The 22,495-nt window shown below is 38.2% G+C and overlaps 3 protein-coding genes across 6 annotated transcripts in view; all 3 read left to right on the top strand.

The window, feature by feature from the left end:
• The window catches only part of LOC136242325 (kazrin-like), a 95,578-nt gene that overhangs the window by 43,538 nt on the left and 29,545 nt on the right, over nt 1-22,495 (top strand). The window lies entirely within an intron of this gene.
• Nucleotides 2,090-3,905, top strand: LOC136242327 (uncharacterized). Its single transcript, XM_066033735.1, has 3 exons — nt 2,090-2,477; nt 3,309-3,517; nt 3,874-3,905. Exons 1-2 carry the CDS (start codon nt 2,340-2,342, stop codon nt 3,483-3,485), a joined length of 315 nt encoding a protein of 104 aa, XP_065889807.1. The 5' UTR covers nt 2,090-2,339; the 3' UTR covers nt 3,486-3,517; nt 3,874-3,905.
• LOC136242320 (E3 ubiquitin-protein ligase TRIM71-like) lies at nt 4,063-21,927 on the top strand. The gene is made up of 2 exons (XM_066033725.1): nt 4,063-4,146; nt 19,424-21,927. The coding sequence occupies exon 2, from the start codon at nt 19,453-19,455 to the stop codon at nt 21,646-21,648; it is 2,196 nt and encodes a 731-aa protein (XP_065889797.1). The 5' UTR covers nt 4,063-4,146; nt 19,424-19,452; the 3' UTR covers nt 21,649-21,927.

The raw sequence follows: 22,495 nt of genomic DNA, 5'->3' as shown, positions 1-22,495 counted from the left end.
GAATTTGACAGGCACTGGGGTGCATGGAGCTCTGGTAGTATTAGAACACATCAGACAGTCTTGCTGGTATACTAAATATTCCAACTAGTGTTCCTCTTGTTCGTAAACATCTAGCTACTGAACTAGCTCTACTACTGAGTGGAAGGGTAGAAGAAAGGTATGTGTTGTGTCTGTGTGTGTCTGTGTCTGTACATGTGCATTGTGTTTGTAAGTGTGATACTTACATACACAACAAATAAGTATAATAGCAATAGAAATCTAATATATGTCATATTTGGTATTTCTGTGTATTATGTAATGACCTACTGACATGGTAGAGTAGTGTATTGTACAGAGTGATATAGTGATAGGATAACTGATGTATGTCCATGTGGACATGTGATATACTGGTGATGTTTAAATTCCTGAGGAGGTATGATACAAGTTAATTCTGTTGACTTTTAATGGCGGTAGTGCCATGGCATCATTACTTACCTATGAAGTAAATTATTTTGCTTCACATTGTTTAATGATAAAAAAAATCTGTATCATTAACTCCAATGTTAACGTACATCGGGCAGCGTTTTAGAGCACCACATACTAAACTTAATTTTACCATTACTCCTTCCTACCTTCAACGATTAGATTGTAGAACAATCTTCCAGAGAACATTGTCAACCATCCATCCTTGAATGCTTTTAAAGATCTATTGTATAATTTGTACTAGTAATAGTATGGGTTGGCGCTACATTGTTACCATAAATTCTAGCCAATGAAATTGTAATTACAACTTTTTCACTGCTACCAGTGAAATATGGGATAAATTTCACTGCTACTATTGAGACTTTTGTATGGGCTGTGAAACAGGTATGGTATTAAGATTACAAATCTAATCTAGTGTTTACACAGTATATCATACTCTGTATAGAGTCCTACATAAATTAAACAAATAAAAATGTTTATGCATCGATGGAGACAATAGTAGGCTACTTATCCCAGATGTGGCATGTTGAGCAAGAACACATACATGTATGCATAGTTGTGCAATAGAGGAGAGAAAAACAGCTGTGAAATAGATTGCACTGTCATAAGAAAAGCTTTTGGTTTTTATTAATATCTTCCTAAAATAACTTCTCTATTATTACAAATCTTACAGCTCAGATGTGTGTGTCATACCTCCTCTGGTTATATTCAATGGAATGTGTTATACCATCTTAACCTAGCTCCCACTAAAACTGTTTACCATAAAAGTTATGTTGTTATTGTAGGGGGATATTGTAGTATGTGTTTACATGTGCTCTCCTGTTGGTTTAGTCATGTTGGAGTTTTGTTGTGTTTGTATAGCAATTTTGTCCTCATGTGGGTAGACTGATAACCTGACCATTGTTATTATTGTTAATGGCTGACTGTAAATAACATTACCAACTTGTAACTAAGTGACTACATTTGTAATGATACTGTAAAAAATGTAGAATTTATTTTTTTGTGGTGGGGACTGCAAAGGTGTGGTAGTATATTTTGCCTTGTTTTTCCCTCTGTATCAGCAATTGGGGACATTATCCAAATCCCCCACAGTTTGTGTCTGTGATTTTAATCCTGGAAAGATATGGATATAAGACATGTAATGCTACCTGGCTACTGACATGCTTTTTCTTGGTTGCCTTCCCTACCCAAATGTTAACACACTTTTTGGACACCTGACTTTAATGACTGTTGTAATAGATTGTTTGACTGCTCTATTAGAGTATCTTGATTGATTTCAAGTGTTTGATCTGCAGGCGTAAAATGGTAACCGTACATTGGGCCAGGTCTGTAGCCTTGTGAAGGTGGTCAGGAATTGAGGCAATGAGGCAGGCAGACCAAAATATGGGTTTTGAGGATTTCTTTAAAAAATTCTATATCCGGCCATCTATAAGTGTTTAATGCTGTATTTGATGATGAATTATTTTGTACAGATGATTTTCATCCCATATGACATTTCTATAATAGGGTTTAGATGTGGCATTTTTACTGAGGGGGAATCCTGCTAAACAGTACTGTCATACTGTTTGACGCTTAAAGTGCTACCTATGCTTGTGTATATATGCAAAATCTCGAGGTTTGTCTCAAGACTAATATAGCACTTGGCTTTGCCTCCTGCTATAGTAGTCTCTGCTTTATTTCACATGCTGCAGTGCTTTATAACTATGTGATAATGATATGGTATGTGCTGTGTGTACTGTGAAGTGAAGAATAGATAGTAATAGCGATCTATTTTCAAAGAGGAAAGTATTTGAAAGCATTATATAAGTAGCATGTATCTCACCTGATGCAACAATGATGACTTTTACGTATCACATTTCTTGTCATACAGCATCAGTATGGTGAAGACACCAAGAGCTAACACAGTTGGTTCATCATTTACCAGTAGTAGTCAGCCATTAACACATCATGACAACACTAGTGTACCTGCTTTGGATTTGGGTGATAGAGAGGCCAAGACAAGATGGAGTTTTAGGGTGAGTAGTTACCTTTAATGGTGTGATGTTCACTTGTGTATATAACATGTATACATCAAGGGACCTGTGATACATTGGAATGTCACTACTATTTGTTCAATGCCAAATAAAAGAAAATTAACCATAAATAATATAAGCCCCTATGGATATGAAACCAATCACTTGCATGCACATGTTTCTACAGAGGGCAGCTGTTCAATGGTTGTTTTGCATCTGAAAAAAATAATCATTTTGCTTGTTGCTGTGTCTAGTTGAAAATGTTACTAAGGTCTTATACATCGTTTGTTAGATGAATTATTTTGCTGGCGAAAGTTATGGAGGCAGCTGCAGGTTAGTTCCTATGTTTAATTCCTGGTGAGTCATTTTGTGTACACATTTTCAGACAAATGCTTCAATGAACTTCTTACTCACCGTATCCTTTTGTTGTACAAGCAGTATTCTGGGTTGCCTTTGAATGGTTTCATAATGTTTCTAATTTTATCACCAATTTTCTTTGCATGTGATAATCCTCCCAAGCATGTTGTCACAAAATGAATGGTTTCACGACACGCCACAATGGATATACAACTCCCATGCACACATTTAAAGCTTCCATAATTGAAAGAACACGCACATAAAGTTGACAGCCATTTCACAGGGTGCGTGAAACCAGGTGGACTTATTAGTTCCATATCCACAGGGCTTATGAATTCGCATGGGAAGGTGGGGATGGAGCATGGTATTGATATTTAAGTATGTAAGCTAGGGCATAGTTTTATCAGTAAAACACTCTAATTGAACAACCAATATGTTATAACTCTTGACTGATGTATTATTGTTTGTATGTATTAGGAGCCATCAGGATCAGCCAGTAGCAGTGGAACTCCAGCCAGTAAACTACCACCATCCTCAGAACCATCATCATCTTCCATCAAACATAGTGGTGGCTCCTTTACTTCTTCCTCTAATGGCAGTAGATCATTGAGAGTGTCTGCAGAACATCACACTGGGACTGGAACTACTGTGTAAATTTGTGTGACTTGTAATTGCCTTTCCTACAGGCAGTGTTGGGAGTAACGCGTTACATAAGTAACGCGTTATGTAATATTATTACTTTTGTGGTAACTAAGTAATATAACGAAATATACTATAAAAACGGGTAATATAACTCAAGTTACTTTACTTTAAATGTAATGCGTTACCTAAGTAATATAGTTACTGTAACGAGTCTAATATTACGTAATATTATTGCTACAAGTAGCGAAGTTACTAATGTCGTTAGTTATCCTCTGAGTAATTCCCAGCCACAACGAAGTAACGAAGCCTACTGAATTAAGCTTATTCACCAGCTTCTTACTTATAACCAAGATTTGCACACTGCCTACGAAGTAACTTGCCCAACACTGCCTACAGCTAGGTGTTTCTCTCTTATATGATCCATCATGAAATATAATATATATATTTATGTTTATGTACATTATTTGTGTAATAAACTAACTCGATCCTTTTTAGAGAAACGATGATTATTATTGTAAATAATAACATGATATGTGAATGGTTAAAATTACGTGGAGTAGTGAAATAATTTCGTTCAAATTTTATGATTTACGGTTTCTGCACATTATTTAGAAGCAACTCCGCTTTCTCTTTCCGTGCATTTGTGTGACCTCGGAAGACTTATCCTAAACAGGTGTCTATATTGGTTTATTTTTGTGCGTATGTGTTAATTGTAGCATCTGTGATTGTACAGGATCGGACTCGCCATTTCTTTGTACTTGCTCAATCGCTTTTTTTGTAAGTGGCAACTTCAAGTAGATGCTTAAAACATACGCCCAACTTTCTTAAAACGAGTGCGTTCGACAATTGATGATGCTATAGGGGAATTTGTGGATTGCGCATATTTACGGATTTTTCATGCGTCACGAAAATTTACGACACTGGACGAATTTGTGATTTACGCATACTCGAAGTATACGGAACATAAATAAAACCCACCAAAACTGGACGTATAAATTTAGGAGTTGACTGGACAAAATGTGAAAAAGCAGCCCTATGAGGTATTCTTGTGTATTAACGAAGGTTTAGAATTAGTTGCTAATGTTTTTAAAAGCTTTCTTGCGAGATATTTAGAGAGAAAATTCGTTAAGAGGGTGGTTTTGCTCGTACCCATGCCTGATACGGACATTGACATAACAGCCTTACTTACCTTATACCCATGGCAACCTGTTGGTAGGGTCCGCAATCCGAAAAATCAACTTTTACAAATCGAACCCCCTACCATTGTGGGATGTTCATTGTGGTATCCCATTGCTAGATCCACCATGAAACCGGAGGCACGATTGTCGTCTTCACAGAAATATCAATTTTAGTATTTCGTGAGAAGCAAAAATTATTTTTAAAATTTTGTGCTCCACACAAAGAACAGGATAGAACTTACTGCTTAGCTAGATATTATCTAGAGTTAATGTAGTTTTAAAGTACGCACAGAAATAAGCAAATGATTCACTGGGTTCCCGGCACAGGGTTGCTTTCTCTCGAAAAGCAGAAAACGAAACACAAATTTTCGAATTCAAACTGCCCTACCAACCAAGACAAGAAAAGCCAACTCTTCCTCATAGTGATGTGATAAAGTTGGATGCATAGTCTGTCTATGCTGTTAGTCTGGAAAGGATCTGAGACTTCTCACCATCTGGGTGAAGAACGTCAAAATTTTCGTGCGTCGTTTCAAGGGATTCTCTCAATGGTACCAAAGTGTGCTTTCCAGTACTTCTGATGCCACAATTAATGGTCACTTAATTTTGTTTAGAATGATGATAAATGATGGATCAAAACGTTTGGTAGTAGTAGTAGTTGGTGTTTCTGTGATTTCATATGATGCAGTATACCAGCAGCTCACCAGGAGCTCCACCCAGCTCGAATCAAAAATGAAAGATTTTGTGCTTTTTTCGGTTTGTTTTTGGATGTTTTGCAGCATAATGGTGATGTAGGGTGATCTAGTGAAGATTTGAAGCTGCTGTGGAGCGTGAGAGGTGAAGTCAAATTTGGACGATTTTGTTGCCTCCCTTGATACATAGCTTAGAGCGAGGCGTGGAAGCCGTGGATGAAATAATAATTGACAACCGCTGCTACCAAATGTTCAGGGACATCTTTTGCCATAGCTTTAGTTTATAATTGATGATTGTTGTGGCTGCAGAAGCGCTGGAAATGACTAGAAAGCGTGACACAATTCTTTGATGCTGCAGAAAATTTTGACCATCATCACCCAGATGGTGAGAAGTCTCAGATCTTTTCCAAACTAACAGCATAGACAGACTATGCACCCAACCGTATCGAAACACTATGAGGAAGAATTGGCTTCTCTTGCCCTGGGTGGTAGGGCAGTTTGAATTCGAAACTTCGTATCTCTTTGTCTGTTTTTTCAAAGAAAGCAACCCTGTGCCGGGCACCCAGCAAATAATTTACTTATTTTTGTGCGTACTTTTCAACTACAACAACTCTGGATACGATTTGGCTAAGTAGCAAGTTTCATCCGGTCCTTTGTGTGGAGCACGAAATTTTAAAAATAAATTTTGCATCTTGCGGGATACTGAAAACAACATTTCTGTGAAGACAACAATCGTGCCTCCGGTTTCATGGTGGATCAAGCAATGGGATACTACAATGAACATCCCACAATGGTAGGGGGGTTGATTTGTAGAAGTTGATTTTTCGGATTGCGGACCCTACTGTTGGCTACTGGTCAGTATCTTGCTTCACAAGTTAAATATGATGGATTAAAACAATTTCTCCATAGACACCTGTACATTAGTCCCCCAAATAATGCAGCCACCTTGTGCTCTGTGACATCATTGTGGATAAAGTCCATTACCAAGAGTATATAATGGGGAGTGAGAGTGTCGAACTTCGTTATAGGTTGTGAAAAATGAGCCCATAAAGTACCCGTATACCTTTAATTTGTTTCTTCCCGTAAACCTGATCACTGTTGATTGGTCAGATTTAACACCTTAAATAATTGACGAGTGGTCCACATGGAATTGCAATGGCTGAAATTCAATCTAGACATGTCACTTTTGCTAGTAGAATCATTGAGGTAGGGGATGGCGACCATGATGAAATCTCGGCCGTGATAAAATCTTGACCCCATGATGAAACCTCAATATTTGCTCTGCTTACGTCTTTCTCTTTCTATGGTGCGTTCCTCTGCGCGATGTGCCATAGTTTTCTCGAATACACCATTCTTTCACTCGGTATTCACACATATATAAAGTGTGCCCACTACACTGATATTTAGTTACCAATCAACACAAATCACCAAGTTATTTGAATGATGCCATAATACTTTACGGGCTCATTTTTGTCAGCTTATAGAGCAGTTTTACACTCTCCCTCCCCATTATACTCTTGATATAAATGGTATTAAAAGCAAACAAAGACAAAAGTGACTACAAACTAAGGATGGAGACACCCCTCATGCATAGTTAAATTGTAGAGTAATGGACTGTAAATCAATGGTACCGTGATCGAAGCACTTCTAAGTTTATTTCTTGAATGTATTGAATATATTTAAGGGTCCAATACAACAGATGGAGGTAGAGAAATACAAGGAAAAAAGTTGTGATGGTGCGACTGGCAAGATGTGCACGAAATATTATCCCTACCAGGTGGAGAGGTGACTCTAACCAATGTTTGTTTCATGGCACTGCTAACCCAGCCTTGTAAACAAACTATTACCTCAACGAAGCATAATGAAGCCAGTGAGCTTCAATAGTGCGAAGCACTACAGGCTGAGCTACGGGCAATGAACTCTGTTATTGTTTTCCAGCAGAACATTCAAGAACACTATGAAGTTGAAAAGAAGAGCTTGATATTGCCACCTGCATATTAGACTTTGACTCTTTATCCAACCTTTCCCATTGTAAAGTGTGTAATAACAGTACTTCCGGTTCTTTGTCTTATGTCACAATGTGACATAACTAGATTTTGTGATGTAATATCTCGGTATAACAACATAATTGAATTATTTAAAAGGTGTTTTTGTACATTGCATGATACAAACAACCTATTTATTCAATAAAATGGCAGGTGAATTTTCCATTTCAGTGGACCTTTAACTTCTACCGATTTACTGGTTTTGATATTTTGCCGATCAGGATGTGTCCTCTAGCCATTGGGACTGTAGAGGGCAGCAGACGTGATACTGTAGAGCTCCAGTTGCCTAGTACAATACTTGCATGCTAGACTACAAAGGAAGAGTATAGCGCAGTTTGTTCCTTTGAATATAGGTGGTATGCAATCCTGGGTATGTAGTATATAATCTTTGGCTGACACGAGAAACGGAGAAAACACCAATTCATTGCAGTATGATCAGTGCCTATTAATGGATATATTAGAGCACAAGGGTGTATATAGGTAGTTTACTCTGTAAAATTTAAAAGTGAAGTACGTAGGCAGTGGCGGATCCAGGGGGGTTTCATTGGTTTCCACGGAAACCCCCTTTGAAAAATGATTGCGTAACAATTAAATGTTTTAATTATCGCGGCGTGCGTCTCGATCGAGATACTGTAATTAGAGCAGTCACAGTAGCTACTAAAGTAGTGTGTAGGAAGTTTTTAATATATTTTATGTACTATTACTAGGCTGTGACCTTTTTTTTTTTTGGTCTCACCTTACCAAACCAGACGATGTAGTGCAAACGTTTGCGTATCTCATGTCAATATATATCTCCACCTTCTAAACTGGAAACCCCCTTTATAAATTCCTAGATCCGCCACTGGTAGGTACCCAATTGATAAAACCAGTGAAATAAGAGATGGATGATGGTATTACAACATAGCCCTGTGGTGAAATTCCTATTGTGTACAGTAGACAAACTTGTATTGCCTTGGGCCCACTGCAGGCTATAGCCTGCAATATGCTTGGAAGGGCATAGCAAATCAATGATAAAAGTGAGATTTGAAATACTTGCTAGCAGGCTTCTAACCACTTGAAGGACCTGCTAGTAGGCCTCTTAGTGGTTTTTAAAGACCTCATTATCTTACTAAAGTCAAATCGTATTATGCAAACAAGTACACAAAAAAATTGGAATTTTCAACTACCATAGTACATTGATAAAAAGTACTGAAACAAGCTGGAGTAGTGCATGTTATATCCCTACTGTGCTCAAGTTACCATAATAGAAATGCACAGTCGGGATATAACACTTCTTATTGTTTTACTGTGATTTAATATTGTGCACTCTCCAGCTTTTTTCAGTGCTTTTTATCAATGTGCTATGGTCCCTATTTTAGTTGAAAATTCCAAATTTTTTTGTGTACTTTGTTAACTAATTATTGTCTCAGTGAAAAGTGAGATATCCATTACACTTCATTGTCACTCAGCTATGTGCAACCCATTACAAATCAAGAAATATTCGAAAAGCACCTCTGCATCAAAGTAGCCACTATGAAAAATATGGACAATTTCTGTTACGAAGGTAAGCCATCATGCGCTACCACCAAACCGACACCTTATGCTGTCAGCAAAGGTGAATGGGACACAAAGGAGGATACTGGTAAGTCCATGAAGAATGCATTGTACAAACTATGGTATACCAAAAGGCACTTGTCTGGCTGTTGCGACATCACTTGAACAGTGAAAAAATCAAATCCATAGCCTTAGCCGTTATCGAGTTATGCTTGTCTGAAGGCATCAGCCAGTCAGTTACTCAGCTATAGTAGGACCTCAATTATCCGAACCCTCCATTATCCAACAGTAGTGGTGACTGTTCTATTAGAGTAGTGTATTTTCTACTAGACTATTTGAACACAACTGTGTATATAAATGAATTGGCTTCATTTATTGGAACAAACTCACTTATCTGAACACTTTTGTCATTGAAGTGGCACACAGGTGTTTGGATAATGGAGGTCCTACTGTACTCAGTCAGTCAGTCAGTCAGTCAGTCAGTCAGTCAGTCAGCCAGCCAGTCAGAAAATTCCGTTTTATATATTTTATAGCAACTTGTTGAAAGCATTTTGGGTTGATTTGAAGACTTGTTTGGTTTTATTCTGGCTCATCGTCATCAAAGAAAAGGATGGTGGTTTTGGGTAATATTATTTTCATGGGCCACACCCACACCTTTCTGGTTCGTACTGTATGATACCATTTTCTAATTCTGAATGTACACTTGTATATAAATCAGAGGCGTAGCCAAGGAGGAGACTGCTGTAAAAACATTAGGTATGAAAAATAATTGTTATATAAATGTAAAAGTAAGTGTCCGTGTCAGACTGTATCCGCCTTTTCCAACTATCCTTATTTTGTGTTTGGAGATGTCCCTTTACTCAGTCAAAACTACAGTAATTAGTGAAAGTACTTGTAGCTTAGTTTGACAGCTAGTTGATTTGTATATTCTTGTATCCTTTGACAATATATAATTTCTCAATTCATCTCCTTTGTAAAATAAGTTAGAGCACTCGTGTACTGTATAGTAGGGACCACAAAGGAGTGGCATGGCCCACGAGATAACTTTCACCCAAAAACCAGCCTCAATTTTCCCTGACAGTGATGAGGCATATGTAATAGGATGGATGGCTGTGGTGTTTGGGATTAATAGTGCAAGCATTGTAAACAGGAAGGAGTAAAATAGTGTGAGGCAAAGCCAAGCACTATTTCCTTCCTGTTTACAATACGAGAACTATTAATCCTGAATACCACAGTCATCCGTCCTATTGCAAATTAATCTGACAACCATAGCAAATGTTGCTAGGCAGCAGGAAATTAAAAAATAACCACTGCAAAATACCAATCACACTTAGCAACCATTGCCTAGCAACTATTGCCATGGTTTCATGATATTTCCTTAGCAACTGTTACTAAGCAACCATATTGTTGCTATGCCAGCATTTATTGCTATAGTAACACTAGTCAAGTCGGACATTTACTTATAATAGAAACACACCACACTATTTTAGCCAATCAAATTAGTATTACAGATTTTTGTCAAGGGACCTTGACAAACAATGAGAGGTGTACCGATATGGTTTTTGGCATGTACCGATATCCAATATTGATGCCACCAAAAGAAGTTATGGTGTCCCTAAAGGTCGCGCCACGTGCCAATATCTAAGCGACAACATCTACACGACAATTGACAATATCCTTGTGACGTTGGGTGATCACTATGTGACTGTAGACAATAATTATGCAATGATAGACAATTACCTATGTAATAATAGTGATTCGATGATTGACAATAATCACATGACAATAATGATGAGATGATCGTGTGATCAATGATAATTTTGTACGATGATCACTGGCTGCATGTATTACTAGGTCTGAAGTTGAAATTTGTTATTTCTGCTGCTGTGGTTGTTGCTGATGTTAATTATTGTTGTCATAGCTTGCTTGTTGCATCTTACTGTTCAAGTTTAGCAACTTGTAGCACCACAACCAACAACAGCAAGCTACAAGGAGAGGAACAGCAACAACAACAACAACAGCAGCAGCAATAACAAATTTCAACTTCAGACCTAGTAACAACATGCAACCAGTGATTGTCATACAAAATTATCATCGATCACTCAGTTGTCTCATCATTATTGTCGTGTGGTTATTGTCAATCATCGTATCACCATTGTTGTATAGGTAATCGTCTATCATTGCATAATTATTGTTTACCGTCGCATGGATATTGTCGATCATCGCATAGATGTTGTCGCTTAGATATTGGCGCATGGCGCAACCATTAAGGCCACCATAAGAAGCCGATAACCGATAGTTGATCCGATATTTGCATTATAGTTTTAAGCAAACAAAATTGTACATTTACCTACTCTACAACAAAATGTGCATGTATTCATTGCTATTGCGTAATCCAGACAATTAGGTACCAACAAATATTTTTATGTATACTCCCATGAAGCCTTAAATGGATATTTCTGCATTGCTCTGCATTCTAATGGCTTGTGAGAAAGCTGGTACAGCAAGTTTCCTTGATTATCCTGTGACCCTTCTTTTTATTACAAAGGTACTTCATTTGCAAAGACTGTGATAAGTTTTCCAGCAACAAACACCAGAATTGTGTGTATTTGTATGGCTTCTTGTAGCGTAGTGCTTGTTGCAGAGTGAACAGTAAGCCACTGGCACGAAAGAGCCACATGGACAACGTAGAAAATCAATGCATAATCAGTTTATGTACAAATTATTGCTACTGTATAAATATTGGTAGTGATATCGGTCCTCCTACTGTTCTGTACTGATACCGATATTGGTAAAAATTACCATATCGGTGGCCAATATTTTAGCTAATCCAATTATTGGTACACCTCTAAATACTAATTCTGTTAGCTAATCGCTTGACGTATTTCAATGTTATAATACGTCAAGCTGCTATTGAGAGTATTATAATGTAACACATTCACTTGTTGGATTAGTTCAGTGCCAGAAATAAGAATTCATCATTGACTGGTCAAATGTTCTAGCAAGATTAAATTTGGTAGGTTATTTCCAGATTTGATTGGCCATCTTGTCTCCTGGGAACAGCAAGTGGTATGTAGCTGATGTGCTTCTGAGGACAGCATCACAGGATATTATACTATTGGACACCATGAGCAATCCTTCACAGGTCACCAGCATATGGAACACCTAGAAACACTCCTAACTCCACCACATACATTTTAGGAGCCCATTTTCATATGGGCTCCTATTAAATTTGTTAATCAAAAATGTGTGCATTAACTAACTTATTCTATGACTAACTACCTTACAGCATGATGACTAAGATAAGCATGTGGGCTACGAATATCTATCAGGTTAAACGCCACAGCATTGGTAATAGCCACACCTCATCACCATTAGAAGAAACGTACTCCAGTACATAGATTAAACGTACTAACCACCACATAACAATGATTCGGCTACAGCAACAACCGCTACCATCCATTACGTTATCCATGTCGAGCCAGCTTACCCTTGGCCATGAGATATGATTATGATGTGATTTATCATCTGATATTGCTGGTTTCCACTATTTTACTTCAAGATTAATCGCTCGGTATATCCCTGATGTCAGTAATGCGGAAGAGGGCATCACTCCTGGCATAGATACTAGAGTATCTATGCTCTTGGCAAATGTGGCTCAACTGGATCCCGCCAAAAACTAAACACAAGTCGCTTTAAATTCCTTCACTCAGCACACTCGAATATCCTCTAATGTACATAGTCTAAATGCTTTCAATCTTCCTAAGTCTTCACAAAACAACTTAAGTTTACATCCACCAATGTGTACACCAAAATATTAGAATACTGTCGTCTGTGGTCACATGGTAACGTCCCTTGGGCCCCCATCATCACTGGGACCATAGATAGTGGGTAGCCTATGCTGGGACATTGAGCAGCTGTGAGGTACGCTATCAGCTTAATGCAACATCTGTTATAGTTTGCTTGATTTTTAATTTGTGAGTGTTTGCCAACTGTCTTGCTGCTTGTCGGACATTTGACCGAACAAGCCTCTAAATAGTCGGTCAAAACATGATTTTGCTCGGAAAATGGCCGATGGCCGACTTATTTCTGGCACTGTTAGTTAGGTAAAACTAAGCCCAAACAAGCTTTCAAATCAACCTGAAACACTTTCAACAAGTTGCTATGGAATTTTAAAAATAATTTATTTAATGTAATTTTCTGCCAACTGACTAATGCCTTCATACAAATGTAACTCAATAACGGCTAAGGCTACGGGCTTGATTTTTTCACTGTTTGACATTGCTTTGGCCCAAGAGGTGCCTTTTTGCTTACTGCAGTATGTACAATGCATTCTTCATGGACTTACCAGTGTCCTCTTTTGTGTCCCATTAATCTTTGCTGACATCGAAAAGTGTCAATTTGGCGATAGCATGTGATGGCTTCCCTTCATAATGGAAATTGTCCATATTATTCATGGTGGCTGTTTGATTGCAGAGGTGCTTTTTGAACAGTTCTTGATTTGTACTGCTGTGTAACGGGTTGAACACAGCCAACAATAAAACATAATGGATACTTCACTTTTCAGACAATAATTGATAGAACTGGGGCATGTGGCACCAATTCTTGTGGTATGCATGGATTACAGAGGTACTTTTCGAACAGTTCTAGATCCAAAATGCTGTGTAACGGGTTGAACATAGCTGACAATAAAGCGTAATGGATACTTCACTTTTCAGATGATTCTGGGTCGTGCGGCGCCATTTCAGATGCGGTATGCATGGGTTCACCAGTCATAATAATAATATTTACAAAAAAAAGTTAACAAACAAGTACACAGAAAAATTTGAAATTTTCAACTAGAGTAGGGACCATAGCACATTGATAAAAAGTACTGAAACAAGCTGGAGTAGTGCACAGTATTAAGCTCAAGATGCCATAATGGAAATGCACAGTAGGGATATAACACTTCTTATTGTTTTAGTGTGAATTAATATCGTGCACTACTCCAGCTTGTTTCAGTACTTTTTATCGATGTGCTATGGTCCCTACTCTAGTTGAAAATTCCAAATTTTTTCTGTGTACTTATTAATAAATTCAAGGTTGCTATTGTTCCGGCAGCCGGAAATATTTTGCCTGGGCTATTATTCCAGCAGTCCACTAGATTTCTCTCACTATCAAACACATGTACGAGCTAGGGGTTGACACGCGTCTAGTATGCTCCAAGTATATTCGACTTTAGGGCACACGACCAGTAGTTTGCCTCGGGTCTTGTATTTTAGGTTACACGACAAGTAGTTCACAGGCAAACCTTAGAGTTAGGGTCGGATTCAGCTTTGATTTCTTCTTCACCTTTGTCTTTAATTACTCCACTCGGACACTAATAAGGTAGAAACTAAGGGAGGTGGGTAGCTGGGAGCCACGTAGCACAGTGGCTATGACTCTGGGCTCACATACAGGAGGTCCAGGGCTTGATTACTGGTAGAAGATTTTGTTTTCATTTCAGGACCCTTTTTGTCTAAGTTTTATTTTTATTCACGTGACTGCCAGAACAAAAGCAACAGCCTAATACATTTTGATGTGCTTATGGACTTTACCCACAATGACATCACAAGCACAAGATGGCCACGTTATTTTTATGGACTTTACCCACAATGACATCACGAGCACAAGATGGCCACGTTATTTGGGAGACTAATGTACTGGCACCTATGGAGAAATTGTTTTGATCGATCATATTTCAGCCAGGGAAGGAGATGTTGACCTCTAAGCAACAGGTATGGTTAAAAGACAACTCAATGAACGATTTGTATCGCATGCTGGAAAATTTTCAAGATAACGCTTGTTTGCAATGGCAGATGTTACCTTATACCCCTAGCAACATGTTGGTTACTGGATGGTATCTTGCTTCATGAGTGAAATATGATGGGTCAAAATTTCTCCATAGATACCTGTACATTTGTCCCCCAAATAGCGCAGCCATCTTGTGCTCCGTGGCATCATTGTGGATAAAGTCCATTACCAAGACTATATAATGGGGAGGGAGACCTATTTATTCAAGAAAATGGCAAGTGAATTTTCCATTTCAGTGGACCTTTAACTTCTACCGATTTACCGGTTTTGATAGTTAGCCAATCAGGATGTGTCCTCTAGCCATTGGAACTGGAGAGGACAGCAGACGTGATGCTGTAGAGTTCCAGTACTAGTACTGTCGCCTAGTACAACACTTGCATGCTAGACTACAAAGGAAGAGTACAACACAGATTGTTCCTTTGAATACGGGTAGTACGCAATCCTGGATACATAGTATATAATCTCTGGCTGACACGAGAAGTAGAGAAAACACCAATTCATGGCAGAATGATCAGTGCCTATTAATGGAAATACTAGAGCACAAGGGTGTATATAGGTAGTTTACTCTGTAAAATTTAAAGGGACCCAAGTGATAAAACCAGTAGAGATGGATGATGGTATTACAACATAGCCCTGTGGCGAAATTCCTATTGCGTACAGTAGACAAACTTTTATTGGCTTGGGCCCACTGCAGGCTATTAGCCTGCAATATGCTTGGAAGGGCATAGCAAATCAATGATCAAAAGTGAGATTTGCAGTACTTGCTAGCAGGTTTCTAACCACTTGAAGGACATGCTAGCAGGCCTCTTAGTGGTTTTTTAAAGACCTCATTATCTTGCAAAAGTCAAATTGTATTCTGCTAACAAGTACATAAAAAAATTGGAATTTTCAACTAGAGTAGGGACCATAGTACATTGATAAAGTACTGAAACAAGCTGGAGTAGTGCGTGTTATATCCCTACTGTGCTTGAGTTACCATAATGGAAATGCACAGTCGGGATATAACACTTCTTATTGTTTTACTGTGATTTAATTTTGTGTTTCTTATTGTTTTACTGTGATTTAATATTGTGCACTGCTTCAGCTTTTTTCAGTGCTTTTTATCGATGTGCTATGGTCCCTATTCTAGTTGAAAATTCCAAATTTTTCTGTGTACTTGTTCGTTATTGTCTCAGTGAAAAGTGAGATATCCATTACGCTTCATTGTCAGCTATGTTCAACCCGTTACACAACATTACGAATCAAGAACTATTCGAAAAGCACCTCTGCATCAAAGTAGCCACTATGAAAAATATGGACAATTTCCGTTACGAAGGTAAGCCATCATGTGCTACCACCAAATCGACACCTTATGCTGTCAGCAAAGATGAATGGGACACAAAGGAGGACACTGGTAAGTCCATGAAGAATGCATAGTACGAACTGCGGTATGCCAAAAGGCACATGTCCGGCTGATGCGACCTCACTTGAACACTGAAAAAATCAAATCCATAGCCGAAGCTGTTATCAAGTTATGCTTGTCTGAAGACATCAGCCAGTCAGTTACTCAGTTATGGTAGGACCTCCATTATCCGAACCCTTGATTATCCAACAGTAGTTGTGACTGTTCTAATTGAGTATTTTGTCACCAGCTGTGTGTTCTATTAGAGTAGTGTATTGTCTACTAGACTATTTGAACATAACTCTATATATAAATGAATTGGCTTACTCAGTCAGTCAGTAGAAAATTCCATTTTATAGATTTCATAGCAACTTGTTGAAAGCATTTTGGGTCGATCTGAAAGATTGTTTGGTTTTATTCTGGCTCATTGTCATCAAGGAAAAGTGAGGGTGGTTTTTGGGTAATATTTTTCATGGGCGACACCCACACCTTTCTGATTCGTACTGTATGATACCATTTTCTAATTCTGAATATTCACTTGTATATAAATCAGGCGTAGCCAAGGAGACATTTGTCCCCCCTCCCCCCCATCACTAAGTGGTTTTTTAAACCTCTGTCACAAGTTTACTAGTATTTAACTGACACACACAAATGACTATAAATTATGTGCGCTACTACGTGGTATCACCAGGGGTTGCTAGTGAATGAGCACACAATATTCAACTTATTTGTGAACTCACTGAACGAAAATATTTGAGACCACTTCTATATTTAGCTTAGATTGCTCATGTGATAGAGCATTTTTGAACCTAAAAAGAGTGACCCGCTTGAAGTAACCTCACAGGAGTCGCAACTCATAAGTGACAAAGGAGACCAGATGACGCTACAAACCTACTACCTACGAGGTGATAAAAGTGTTAAATGTACCAAGTTTATTTTCTTGAGTCAATCACACTGGATCTTTGTACGGCCGCAGTGCAGTAGCATGCCAGTCTAATTTTTTTAACTTTGTCAGTCAGTCAGGCGGATCAGTCACAAACTTATAAGTTCTGCTAGTAAGACAGGTGTTGAACTGGGATTTTGTGCAATACGTGGCATTTGAATTTTGCCGGCTGAAGTGAGTGAACACGTCATCCTGTCAGTGTGCTAGGACTGCAGCACAGGCTATGACTAACATAAAGTAACTGTGATGCATCGTATTTGCACTAAAATATTCACAATATAGCTCTACCGGATTGTGGTAGATTAATTTTATTGGAGTAGAGTTGTGGTACATGCAATGATGCTTGACGAATATACCTCCATTGATAACTGATAAGCAATCAGTAATGAAATAGTTACATAGCTAGTTATGTAAGCAGCCCACCATTGAGTCATTAGCCTTTTGTGCAGTCATGAACGATTTTGAGTGTTTTGTGGGGGCATGCATGCCTGCCCCTCCATCACCTTCTGACTAGCTATGCCCCTGATATAAATCTGACTTTATAGCTACTACTATTGTGCAATGCAGCTTGCAATTTCAGCCTGACTTTTGTAGTAATCATTTACAACTAGTCCACTTACAACTAGCTTTTTGACCACAACCAGCTCTCTTTTTATCTCTTACAGTTCACTGCATAAAAATGTAATGAAGTAGTCGCTATATGTATTTTAGGGAGCGGTCGCATAGACTTTACAAACACTATGTGAGCTAATTGTAAACCCTGTTGTGTTGTATTTACTAATTGAATCAGGCTGTAAATTATAAGCTGTTGATATAAGGTTATGCTTTGTTGTCAAAGGTGTCATGGGTAACCTAACAACAGACAAACAGCTTGCAATACTGTGTCTTATTAAAGGTTTTGTATGTGTGGCTTCTCATGAACCCCATGCAAGTTGCAAGCACTTCAATTCAAACCCCTTGCATACCAATTGCAACCTTACAAAATCTGTTGGTGACCTAACAGACTAAATCAACATTTGCAAACCCTCACAACTTTGTTACCTTGTTTTTGTACACTCTGATAAATAGTTCAAATTAGGCCTGTGTCAAATATGCCAGTATAATAAAAAGCATAATAGTCTGGAGTACTATGTCTAGCATATTTCAAACTATGGAGCTTAATTAAATATGTGATCGTCACAGCAAAAACCTGACTTGTTTGTACAAGCATGTGTATTGAGAAAACGTAATTTAAAAATAATTTCTTAAAATTACACATGCCATAAAGAAAATATATTCTCGGGCCAGTAGTCAAAGAAGGAAGACTCAAATCAATTAAAACTATATACCATCATCTTATTTGCCTGCTTATGGAGAGCTCAAAAAATCTTTGTTTCGTTTCTGTAGCTCTAACGGTATGCGCGTCATGTGTGTTTGTTAGCATACGATGCGCTTAAATGTAAACAAGATAGTCATCATTTCTTCTATCAAATCGCCTTCATACCCATATGCGCAAATGACTACAGATCTAACACTATAGCTTGGCTGATGTGCTAATTCATGGTGAACATGTTAAGTTAAGTTGCAACATTGTAGACTAATCCAAACGGAAGTTATGGCTGTGAATGTAAGTGCCTATAGTTTACTATCAGTGTAATTGCTGTACAAATCGATTATCCCACTGTCTAGCGCTGTTAATCCAAAACTACTCACCACAGAAGGCTGAGACATTTCTTGGAAACTGCAGATAATGCTGAGAAAGGAAAAAAATTGTGAACCAAGCCAGGTTTTTGCTAAGAAAATCAAATATGCATTGCTTAGATCAATACTCTCTAATAGAACAGTCACTTTGTAGTAAAATACTCTAATAGAGCATTCACTGATTGAAATGTTCTAAGATAATTATTGCTAACCTAGGAGCATAATGCAAACATAATGGGAGCACTGAAAAGCCTTACAATAGATGTGTTTGCTACTGCAGATGACTAAGATGGTATGGGGTAGATAATAAGTGCGTACCCATGCTTGTGTGCCTTGAAGAAATTAAGCCTGACTTTGATGGCTTGTAATTCATAAATACATAAAGTGATTTTACTGAAATTAGGAATGTGAAATGCCGAAGGTGACTAGCAGCTGTAATTAAAAAATTGTGTGCTTTCGAGTAGGGCTCATGGAGTTTTGCATGTATGAAAACATTTTTTCTTCCTGTCAATATACCCATGGCGTTGCGTGCTGACTTTCTTGGCTGCATGACACACTTATGTGTGTCTTGATACGCACTTTTCTGTTGCTCACCCACATCAGCTTCCATGGCCACACATCTCACCATCATGTGTCATACATTTTACAACAGTTATTGCTTTTATACAGTTGGTACATAGCTACATTACATTTTCACAATGGCTGCTATGGATGTGAAGAAAGCAACCGATAGTCTGACATGTCCAGTCTGCTATCAGATATTCAAGAATCCCAAGTACCTACCTTGTCATCACTCTTATTGTGAAAAGTGTCTGGAGAAGATGCAGGTACAATCTAAGATCATTTGTCCAGAGTGCAGAAGGGAAACTACTATTCCTGCTGGAGGAGTGAAAGATTTTGATAACAATTTTCTGATAAATCGGTTGGTGGATGAGCTGATCTTAAAACGCAAGGTGGAAGGTGAAACAGAAGTGAAATGTGACGAGTGTACTGGAGAAGACCCAGTAGAGACATTTTGTCCAGATTGTACGATGTTTTTATGTCGTGTTTGTAATGAACATCACAAACGTAGTAATAGGTATCGAGGCCATGCCATAGTCCCATCAGTTGACTTGAGGTCAAAGAAAGAAGACATCTCAGTCCAGCCTAAAGCAAAAGTGATGTTGTGTAAAGAGCACGAGAATGAGCTGAAGTATTATTGTGAGACATGTGAGGAGCTGGTGTGTTTGTACTGCACCGTGAAGGAACACAATGGCCACAATCATGACACTGTAAAGAAAACGGCAAAGAAGCAGAGGAGTAAATTGAAGGATATCACTGCTCCAGTAGGGGGAATTATTAAAGATCTTTCTAAAGCTCATGACAAGATTACTGATATGGGAGATAAGATACGACAACAAGCTGGTGAAGTAGACAAAAAGATTGATGAACATTATGACAAACTGATGGAGAAGTTAAAAGAACAGAAAGAAGAGGTCAAGCAAAGGTTAGGTGAGATAGTGTCACAGAAGGAGAAGAAGATGGCAGCACAACTAGAAGAGGTGGAATCTACACAAGCACAGGCAAGAAGCATGAAGGAAGTTGATGATGCAGTGAAGGAAAGTTCTGATGAAGAAGCACTTTCTGCAAAGAAACAAGTGATCAACCAAATGAAAGAATTAACTGAGAAGTACAAACAACTAGACACCAGACCAGTAGAATCAAACAACATCAAGTTTTATTCCAGTAAAGTCCAACTCCCACAATTTAGTCAGCTTATAGAAGGTGACCTTTCCAACTCTGAAATATTGTATTCATCTGGGTACACACGCGAAGGAGGACAGCCACAGTTCAAGATAATCACCAAGGATATCAAGGGTCATTCTTGCTCACTAGGAGGTGGTCAAGTATCAGTACAGGTGAAGTGGAGTACAGGAGAAGTGACTACTGCACAAGTTAGGGATAATGATGATGGTAGCTACACTACTTCTTTTGTAGCTAAACAAGCTGGAGAGGCAAAGTTGTTGGTCTCCATTGAAGGAGAGCAGATCAAAGCAAGCCCCTACATTGTTGTCATCCATAAACCATACACAGCTATAGATCAACCCAGCAAAATATTTGATAATAATGGACAGATGGGTAAACCATGGGGTATTGCATTTGGTAGGGATGGCAAGTGGGCAGTAGCTGATTATAACAAACACTGCATCTATGTATTTGATAGTGAGGATCAGTTGATAAGGCAGTTTGGTTGTAAAGGTAGTAACCCTGGCCAGTTCAGTGGTCCTAGAGGTGTTGCATTCGATGGTGACAATTACCTGTATGTGGCTGATAGTGGTAACCACAGGGTACAGAAGTTTGATATTAATGGCAACTACCTGCTGCAGTTTGGTGTTAAGGGAAAAGCTGATGGTCAGTTTGATGCTATATATGGCATCACAGTACACAATGATAGGGTGTATGTAGCTGACTATGGTAATCATTGTATTCCAGTGTTTAAGACCAATGGAGACCTTTACCTCACAATTGGATCAGGACAACTGAATGGTCCTCATGATGTAGCAATCAGTTCCAGTAATCATTTGCTTGTTGTTGACTATAGTCATTCATGTGTTTACACCTTTACACTTGATGGTGGACATGTAGGCAAGTTTGGTACTGAAGGAACAGCCAGAGGTGAACTAAATCGTCCATATGGCCTCACTGTTGATATCAATGGCTTCGTCTTAGTGGCTGATAGTGATAATCACCGTGTGTCAATCTTTGATCAAAATGGAACCTCCATACATTGCTTTGGTAGTGAAGGTAAACAAAAAGGCCAATTTAAATGTCCTTTAGGAATAGCCATTAGTCCTAATGGTAGTATCTACATCTGTGATTACAATAATTTCAGGATACAGATATTTTCATTATAGGTAGTTATATGTATTACACTACTTTGAATTACTTAAGGAACAATACAATAGATTTACTGGACTTCATGGTGAATATGTTAACTCTTGTGTGACATAATTATGTTTTTCTCTTATGCATTTTACATAGTTTTGTTTTATACAGATAGGTAACAACTATTGTAATGGAACATATATACTGCACCTTTTATTTAGAAAGTAGTACATGTATACGTCAGTAAAGTTTGTAGATTTATGATTGTAATCTTTTGTATAAATAACATATAACATCTTTTGTTACTTTATGATTGGTATTAACATATTAACAAGTATAACAGGCTAGTAATAATACATACACTATATCACATTTGGGTGGCCAAGACATGAGCAAGTAACATTGGTCTCCCCCAGCTAGCAGATACACTACTAGTGAACCCTTTAGTAAAGATGACTTGTGCAAGTACCTCGGGGAAATTTACAGTTCGATTCACTGCTCTCACTCTCTCAGTTGGATGGAATTAATTATATATTCAGTACTGGTTATTGATTTATGTAGTTGAGTTTCATGGAGTTGTAGAATTTAACGAGGAGTCCATTGTTGAGCAGAGGGAGAGCAAAGAGGCAGTTAGACTGGATCCAGACAAATAAAAACAAGTTGATGTTGTGCTACTTCTAAAAACCAGGCGCCATGCAGCTAGCTAACTCATCTGGAATACCTATAGACAGTATATACTACTATGAATTAACCAACTATGTATTACTACTTTACAATATGGTAGTTTGGGTTGTGCAATAATATAATTAGCTATTTCTCGTAATTCATGAAATATTCGTAATTTATTCAATTACGTTGCTATGCACTGCTAAGGAA

The sequence above is a fragment of the Dysidea avara genome, chromosome 13 (genome assembly GCF_963678975.1).
Source record: "Dysidea avara chromosome 13, odDysAvar1.4, whole genome shotgun sequence".
Classification (NCBI taxonomy): domain Eukaryota; kingdom Metazoa; phylum Porifera; class Demospongiae; order Dictyoceratida; family Dysideidae; genus Dysidea; species Dysidea avara.
The sequence above is the reverse complement of the archived record's forward strand: the minus strand, read 5'-3'. Positions and strand labels throughout refer to the sequence as shown.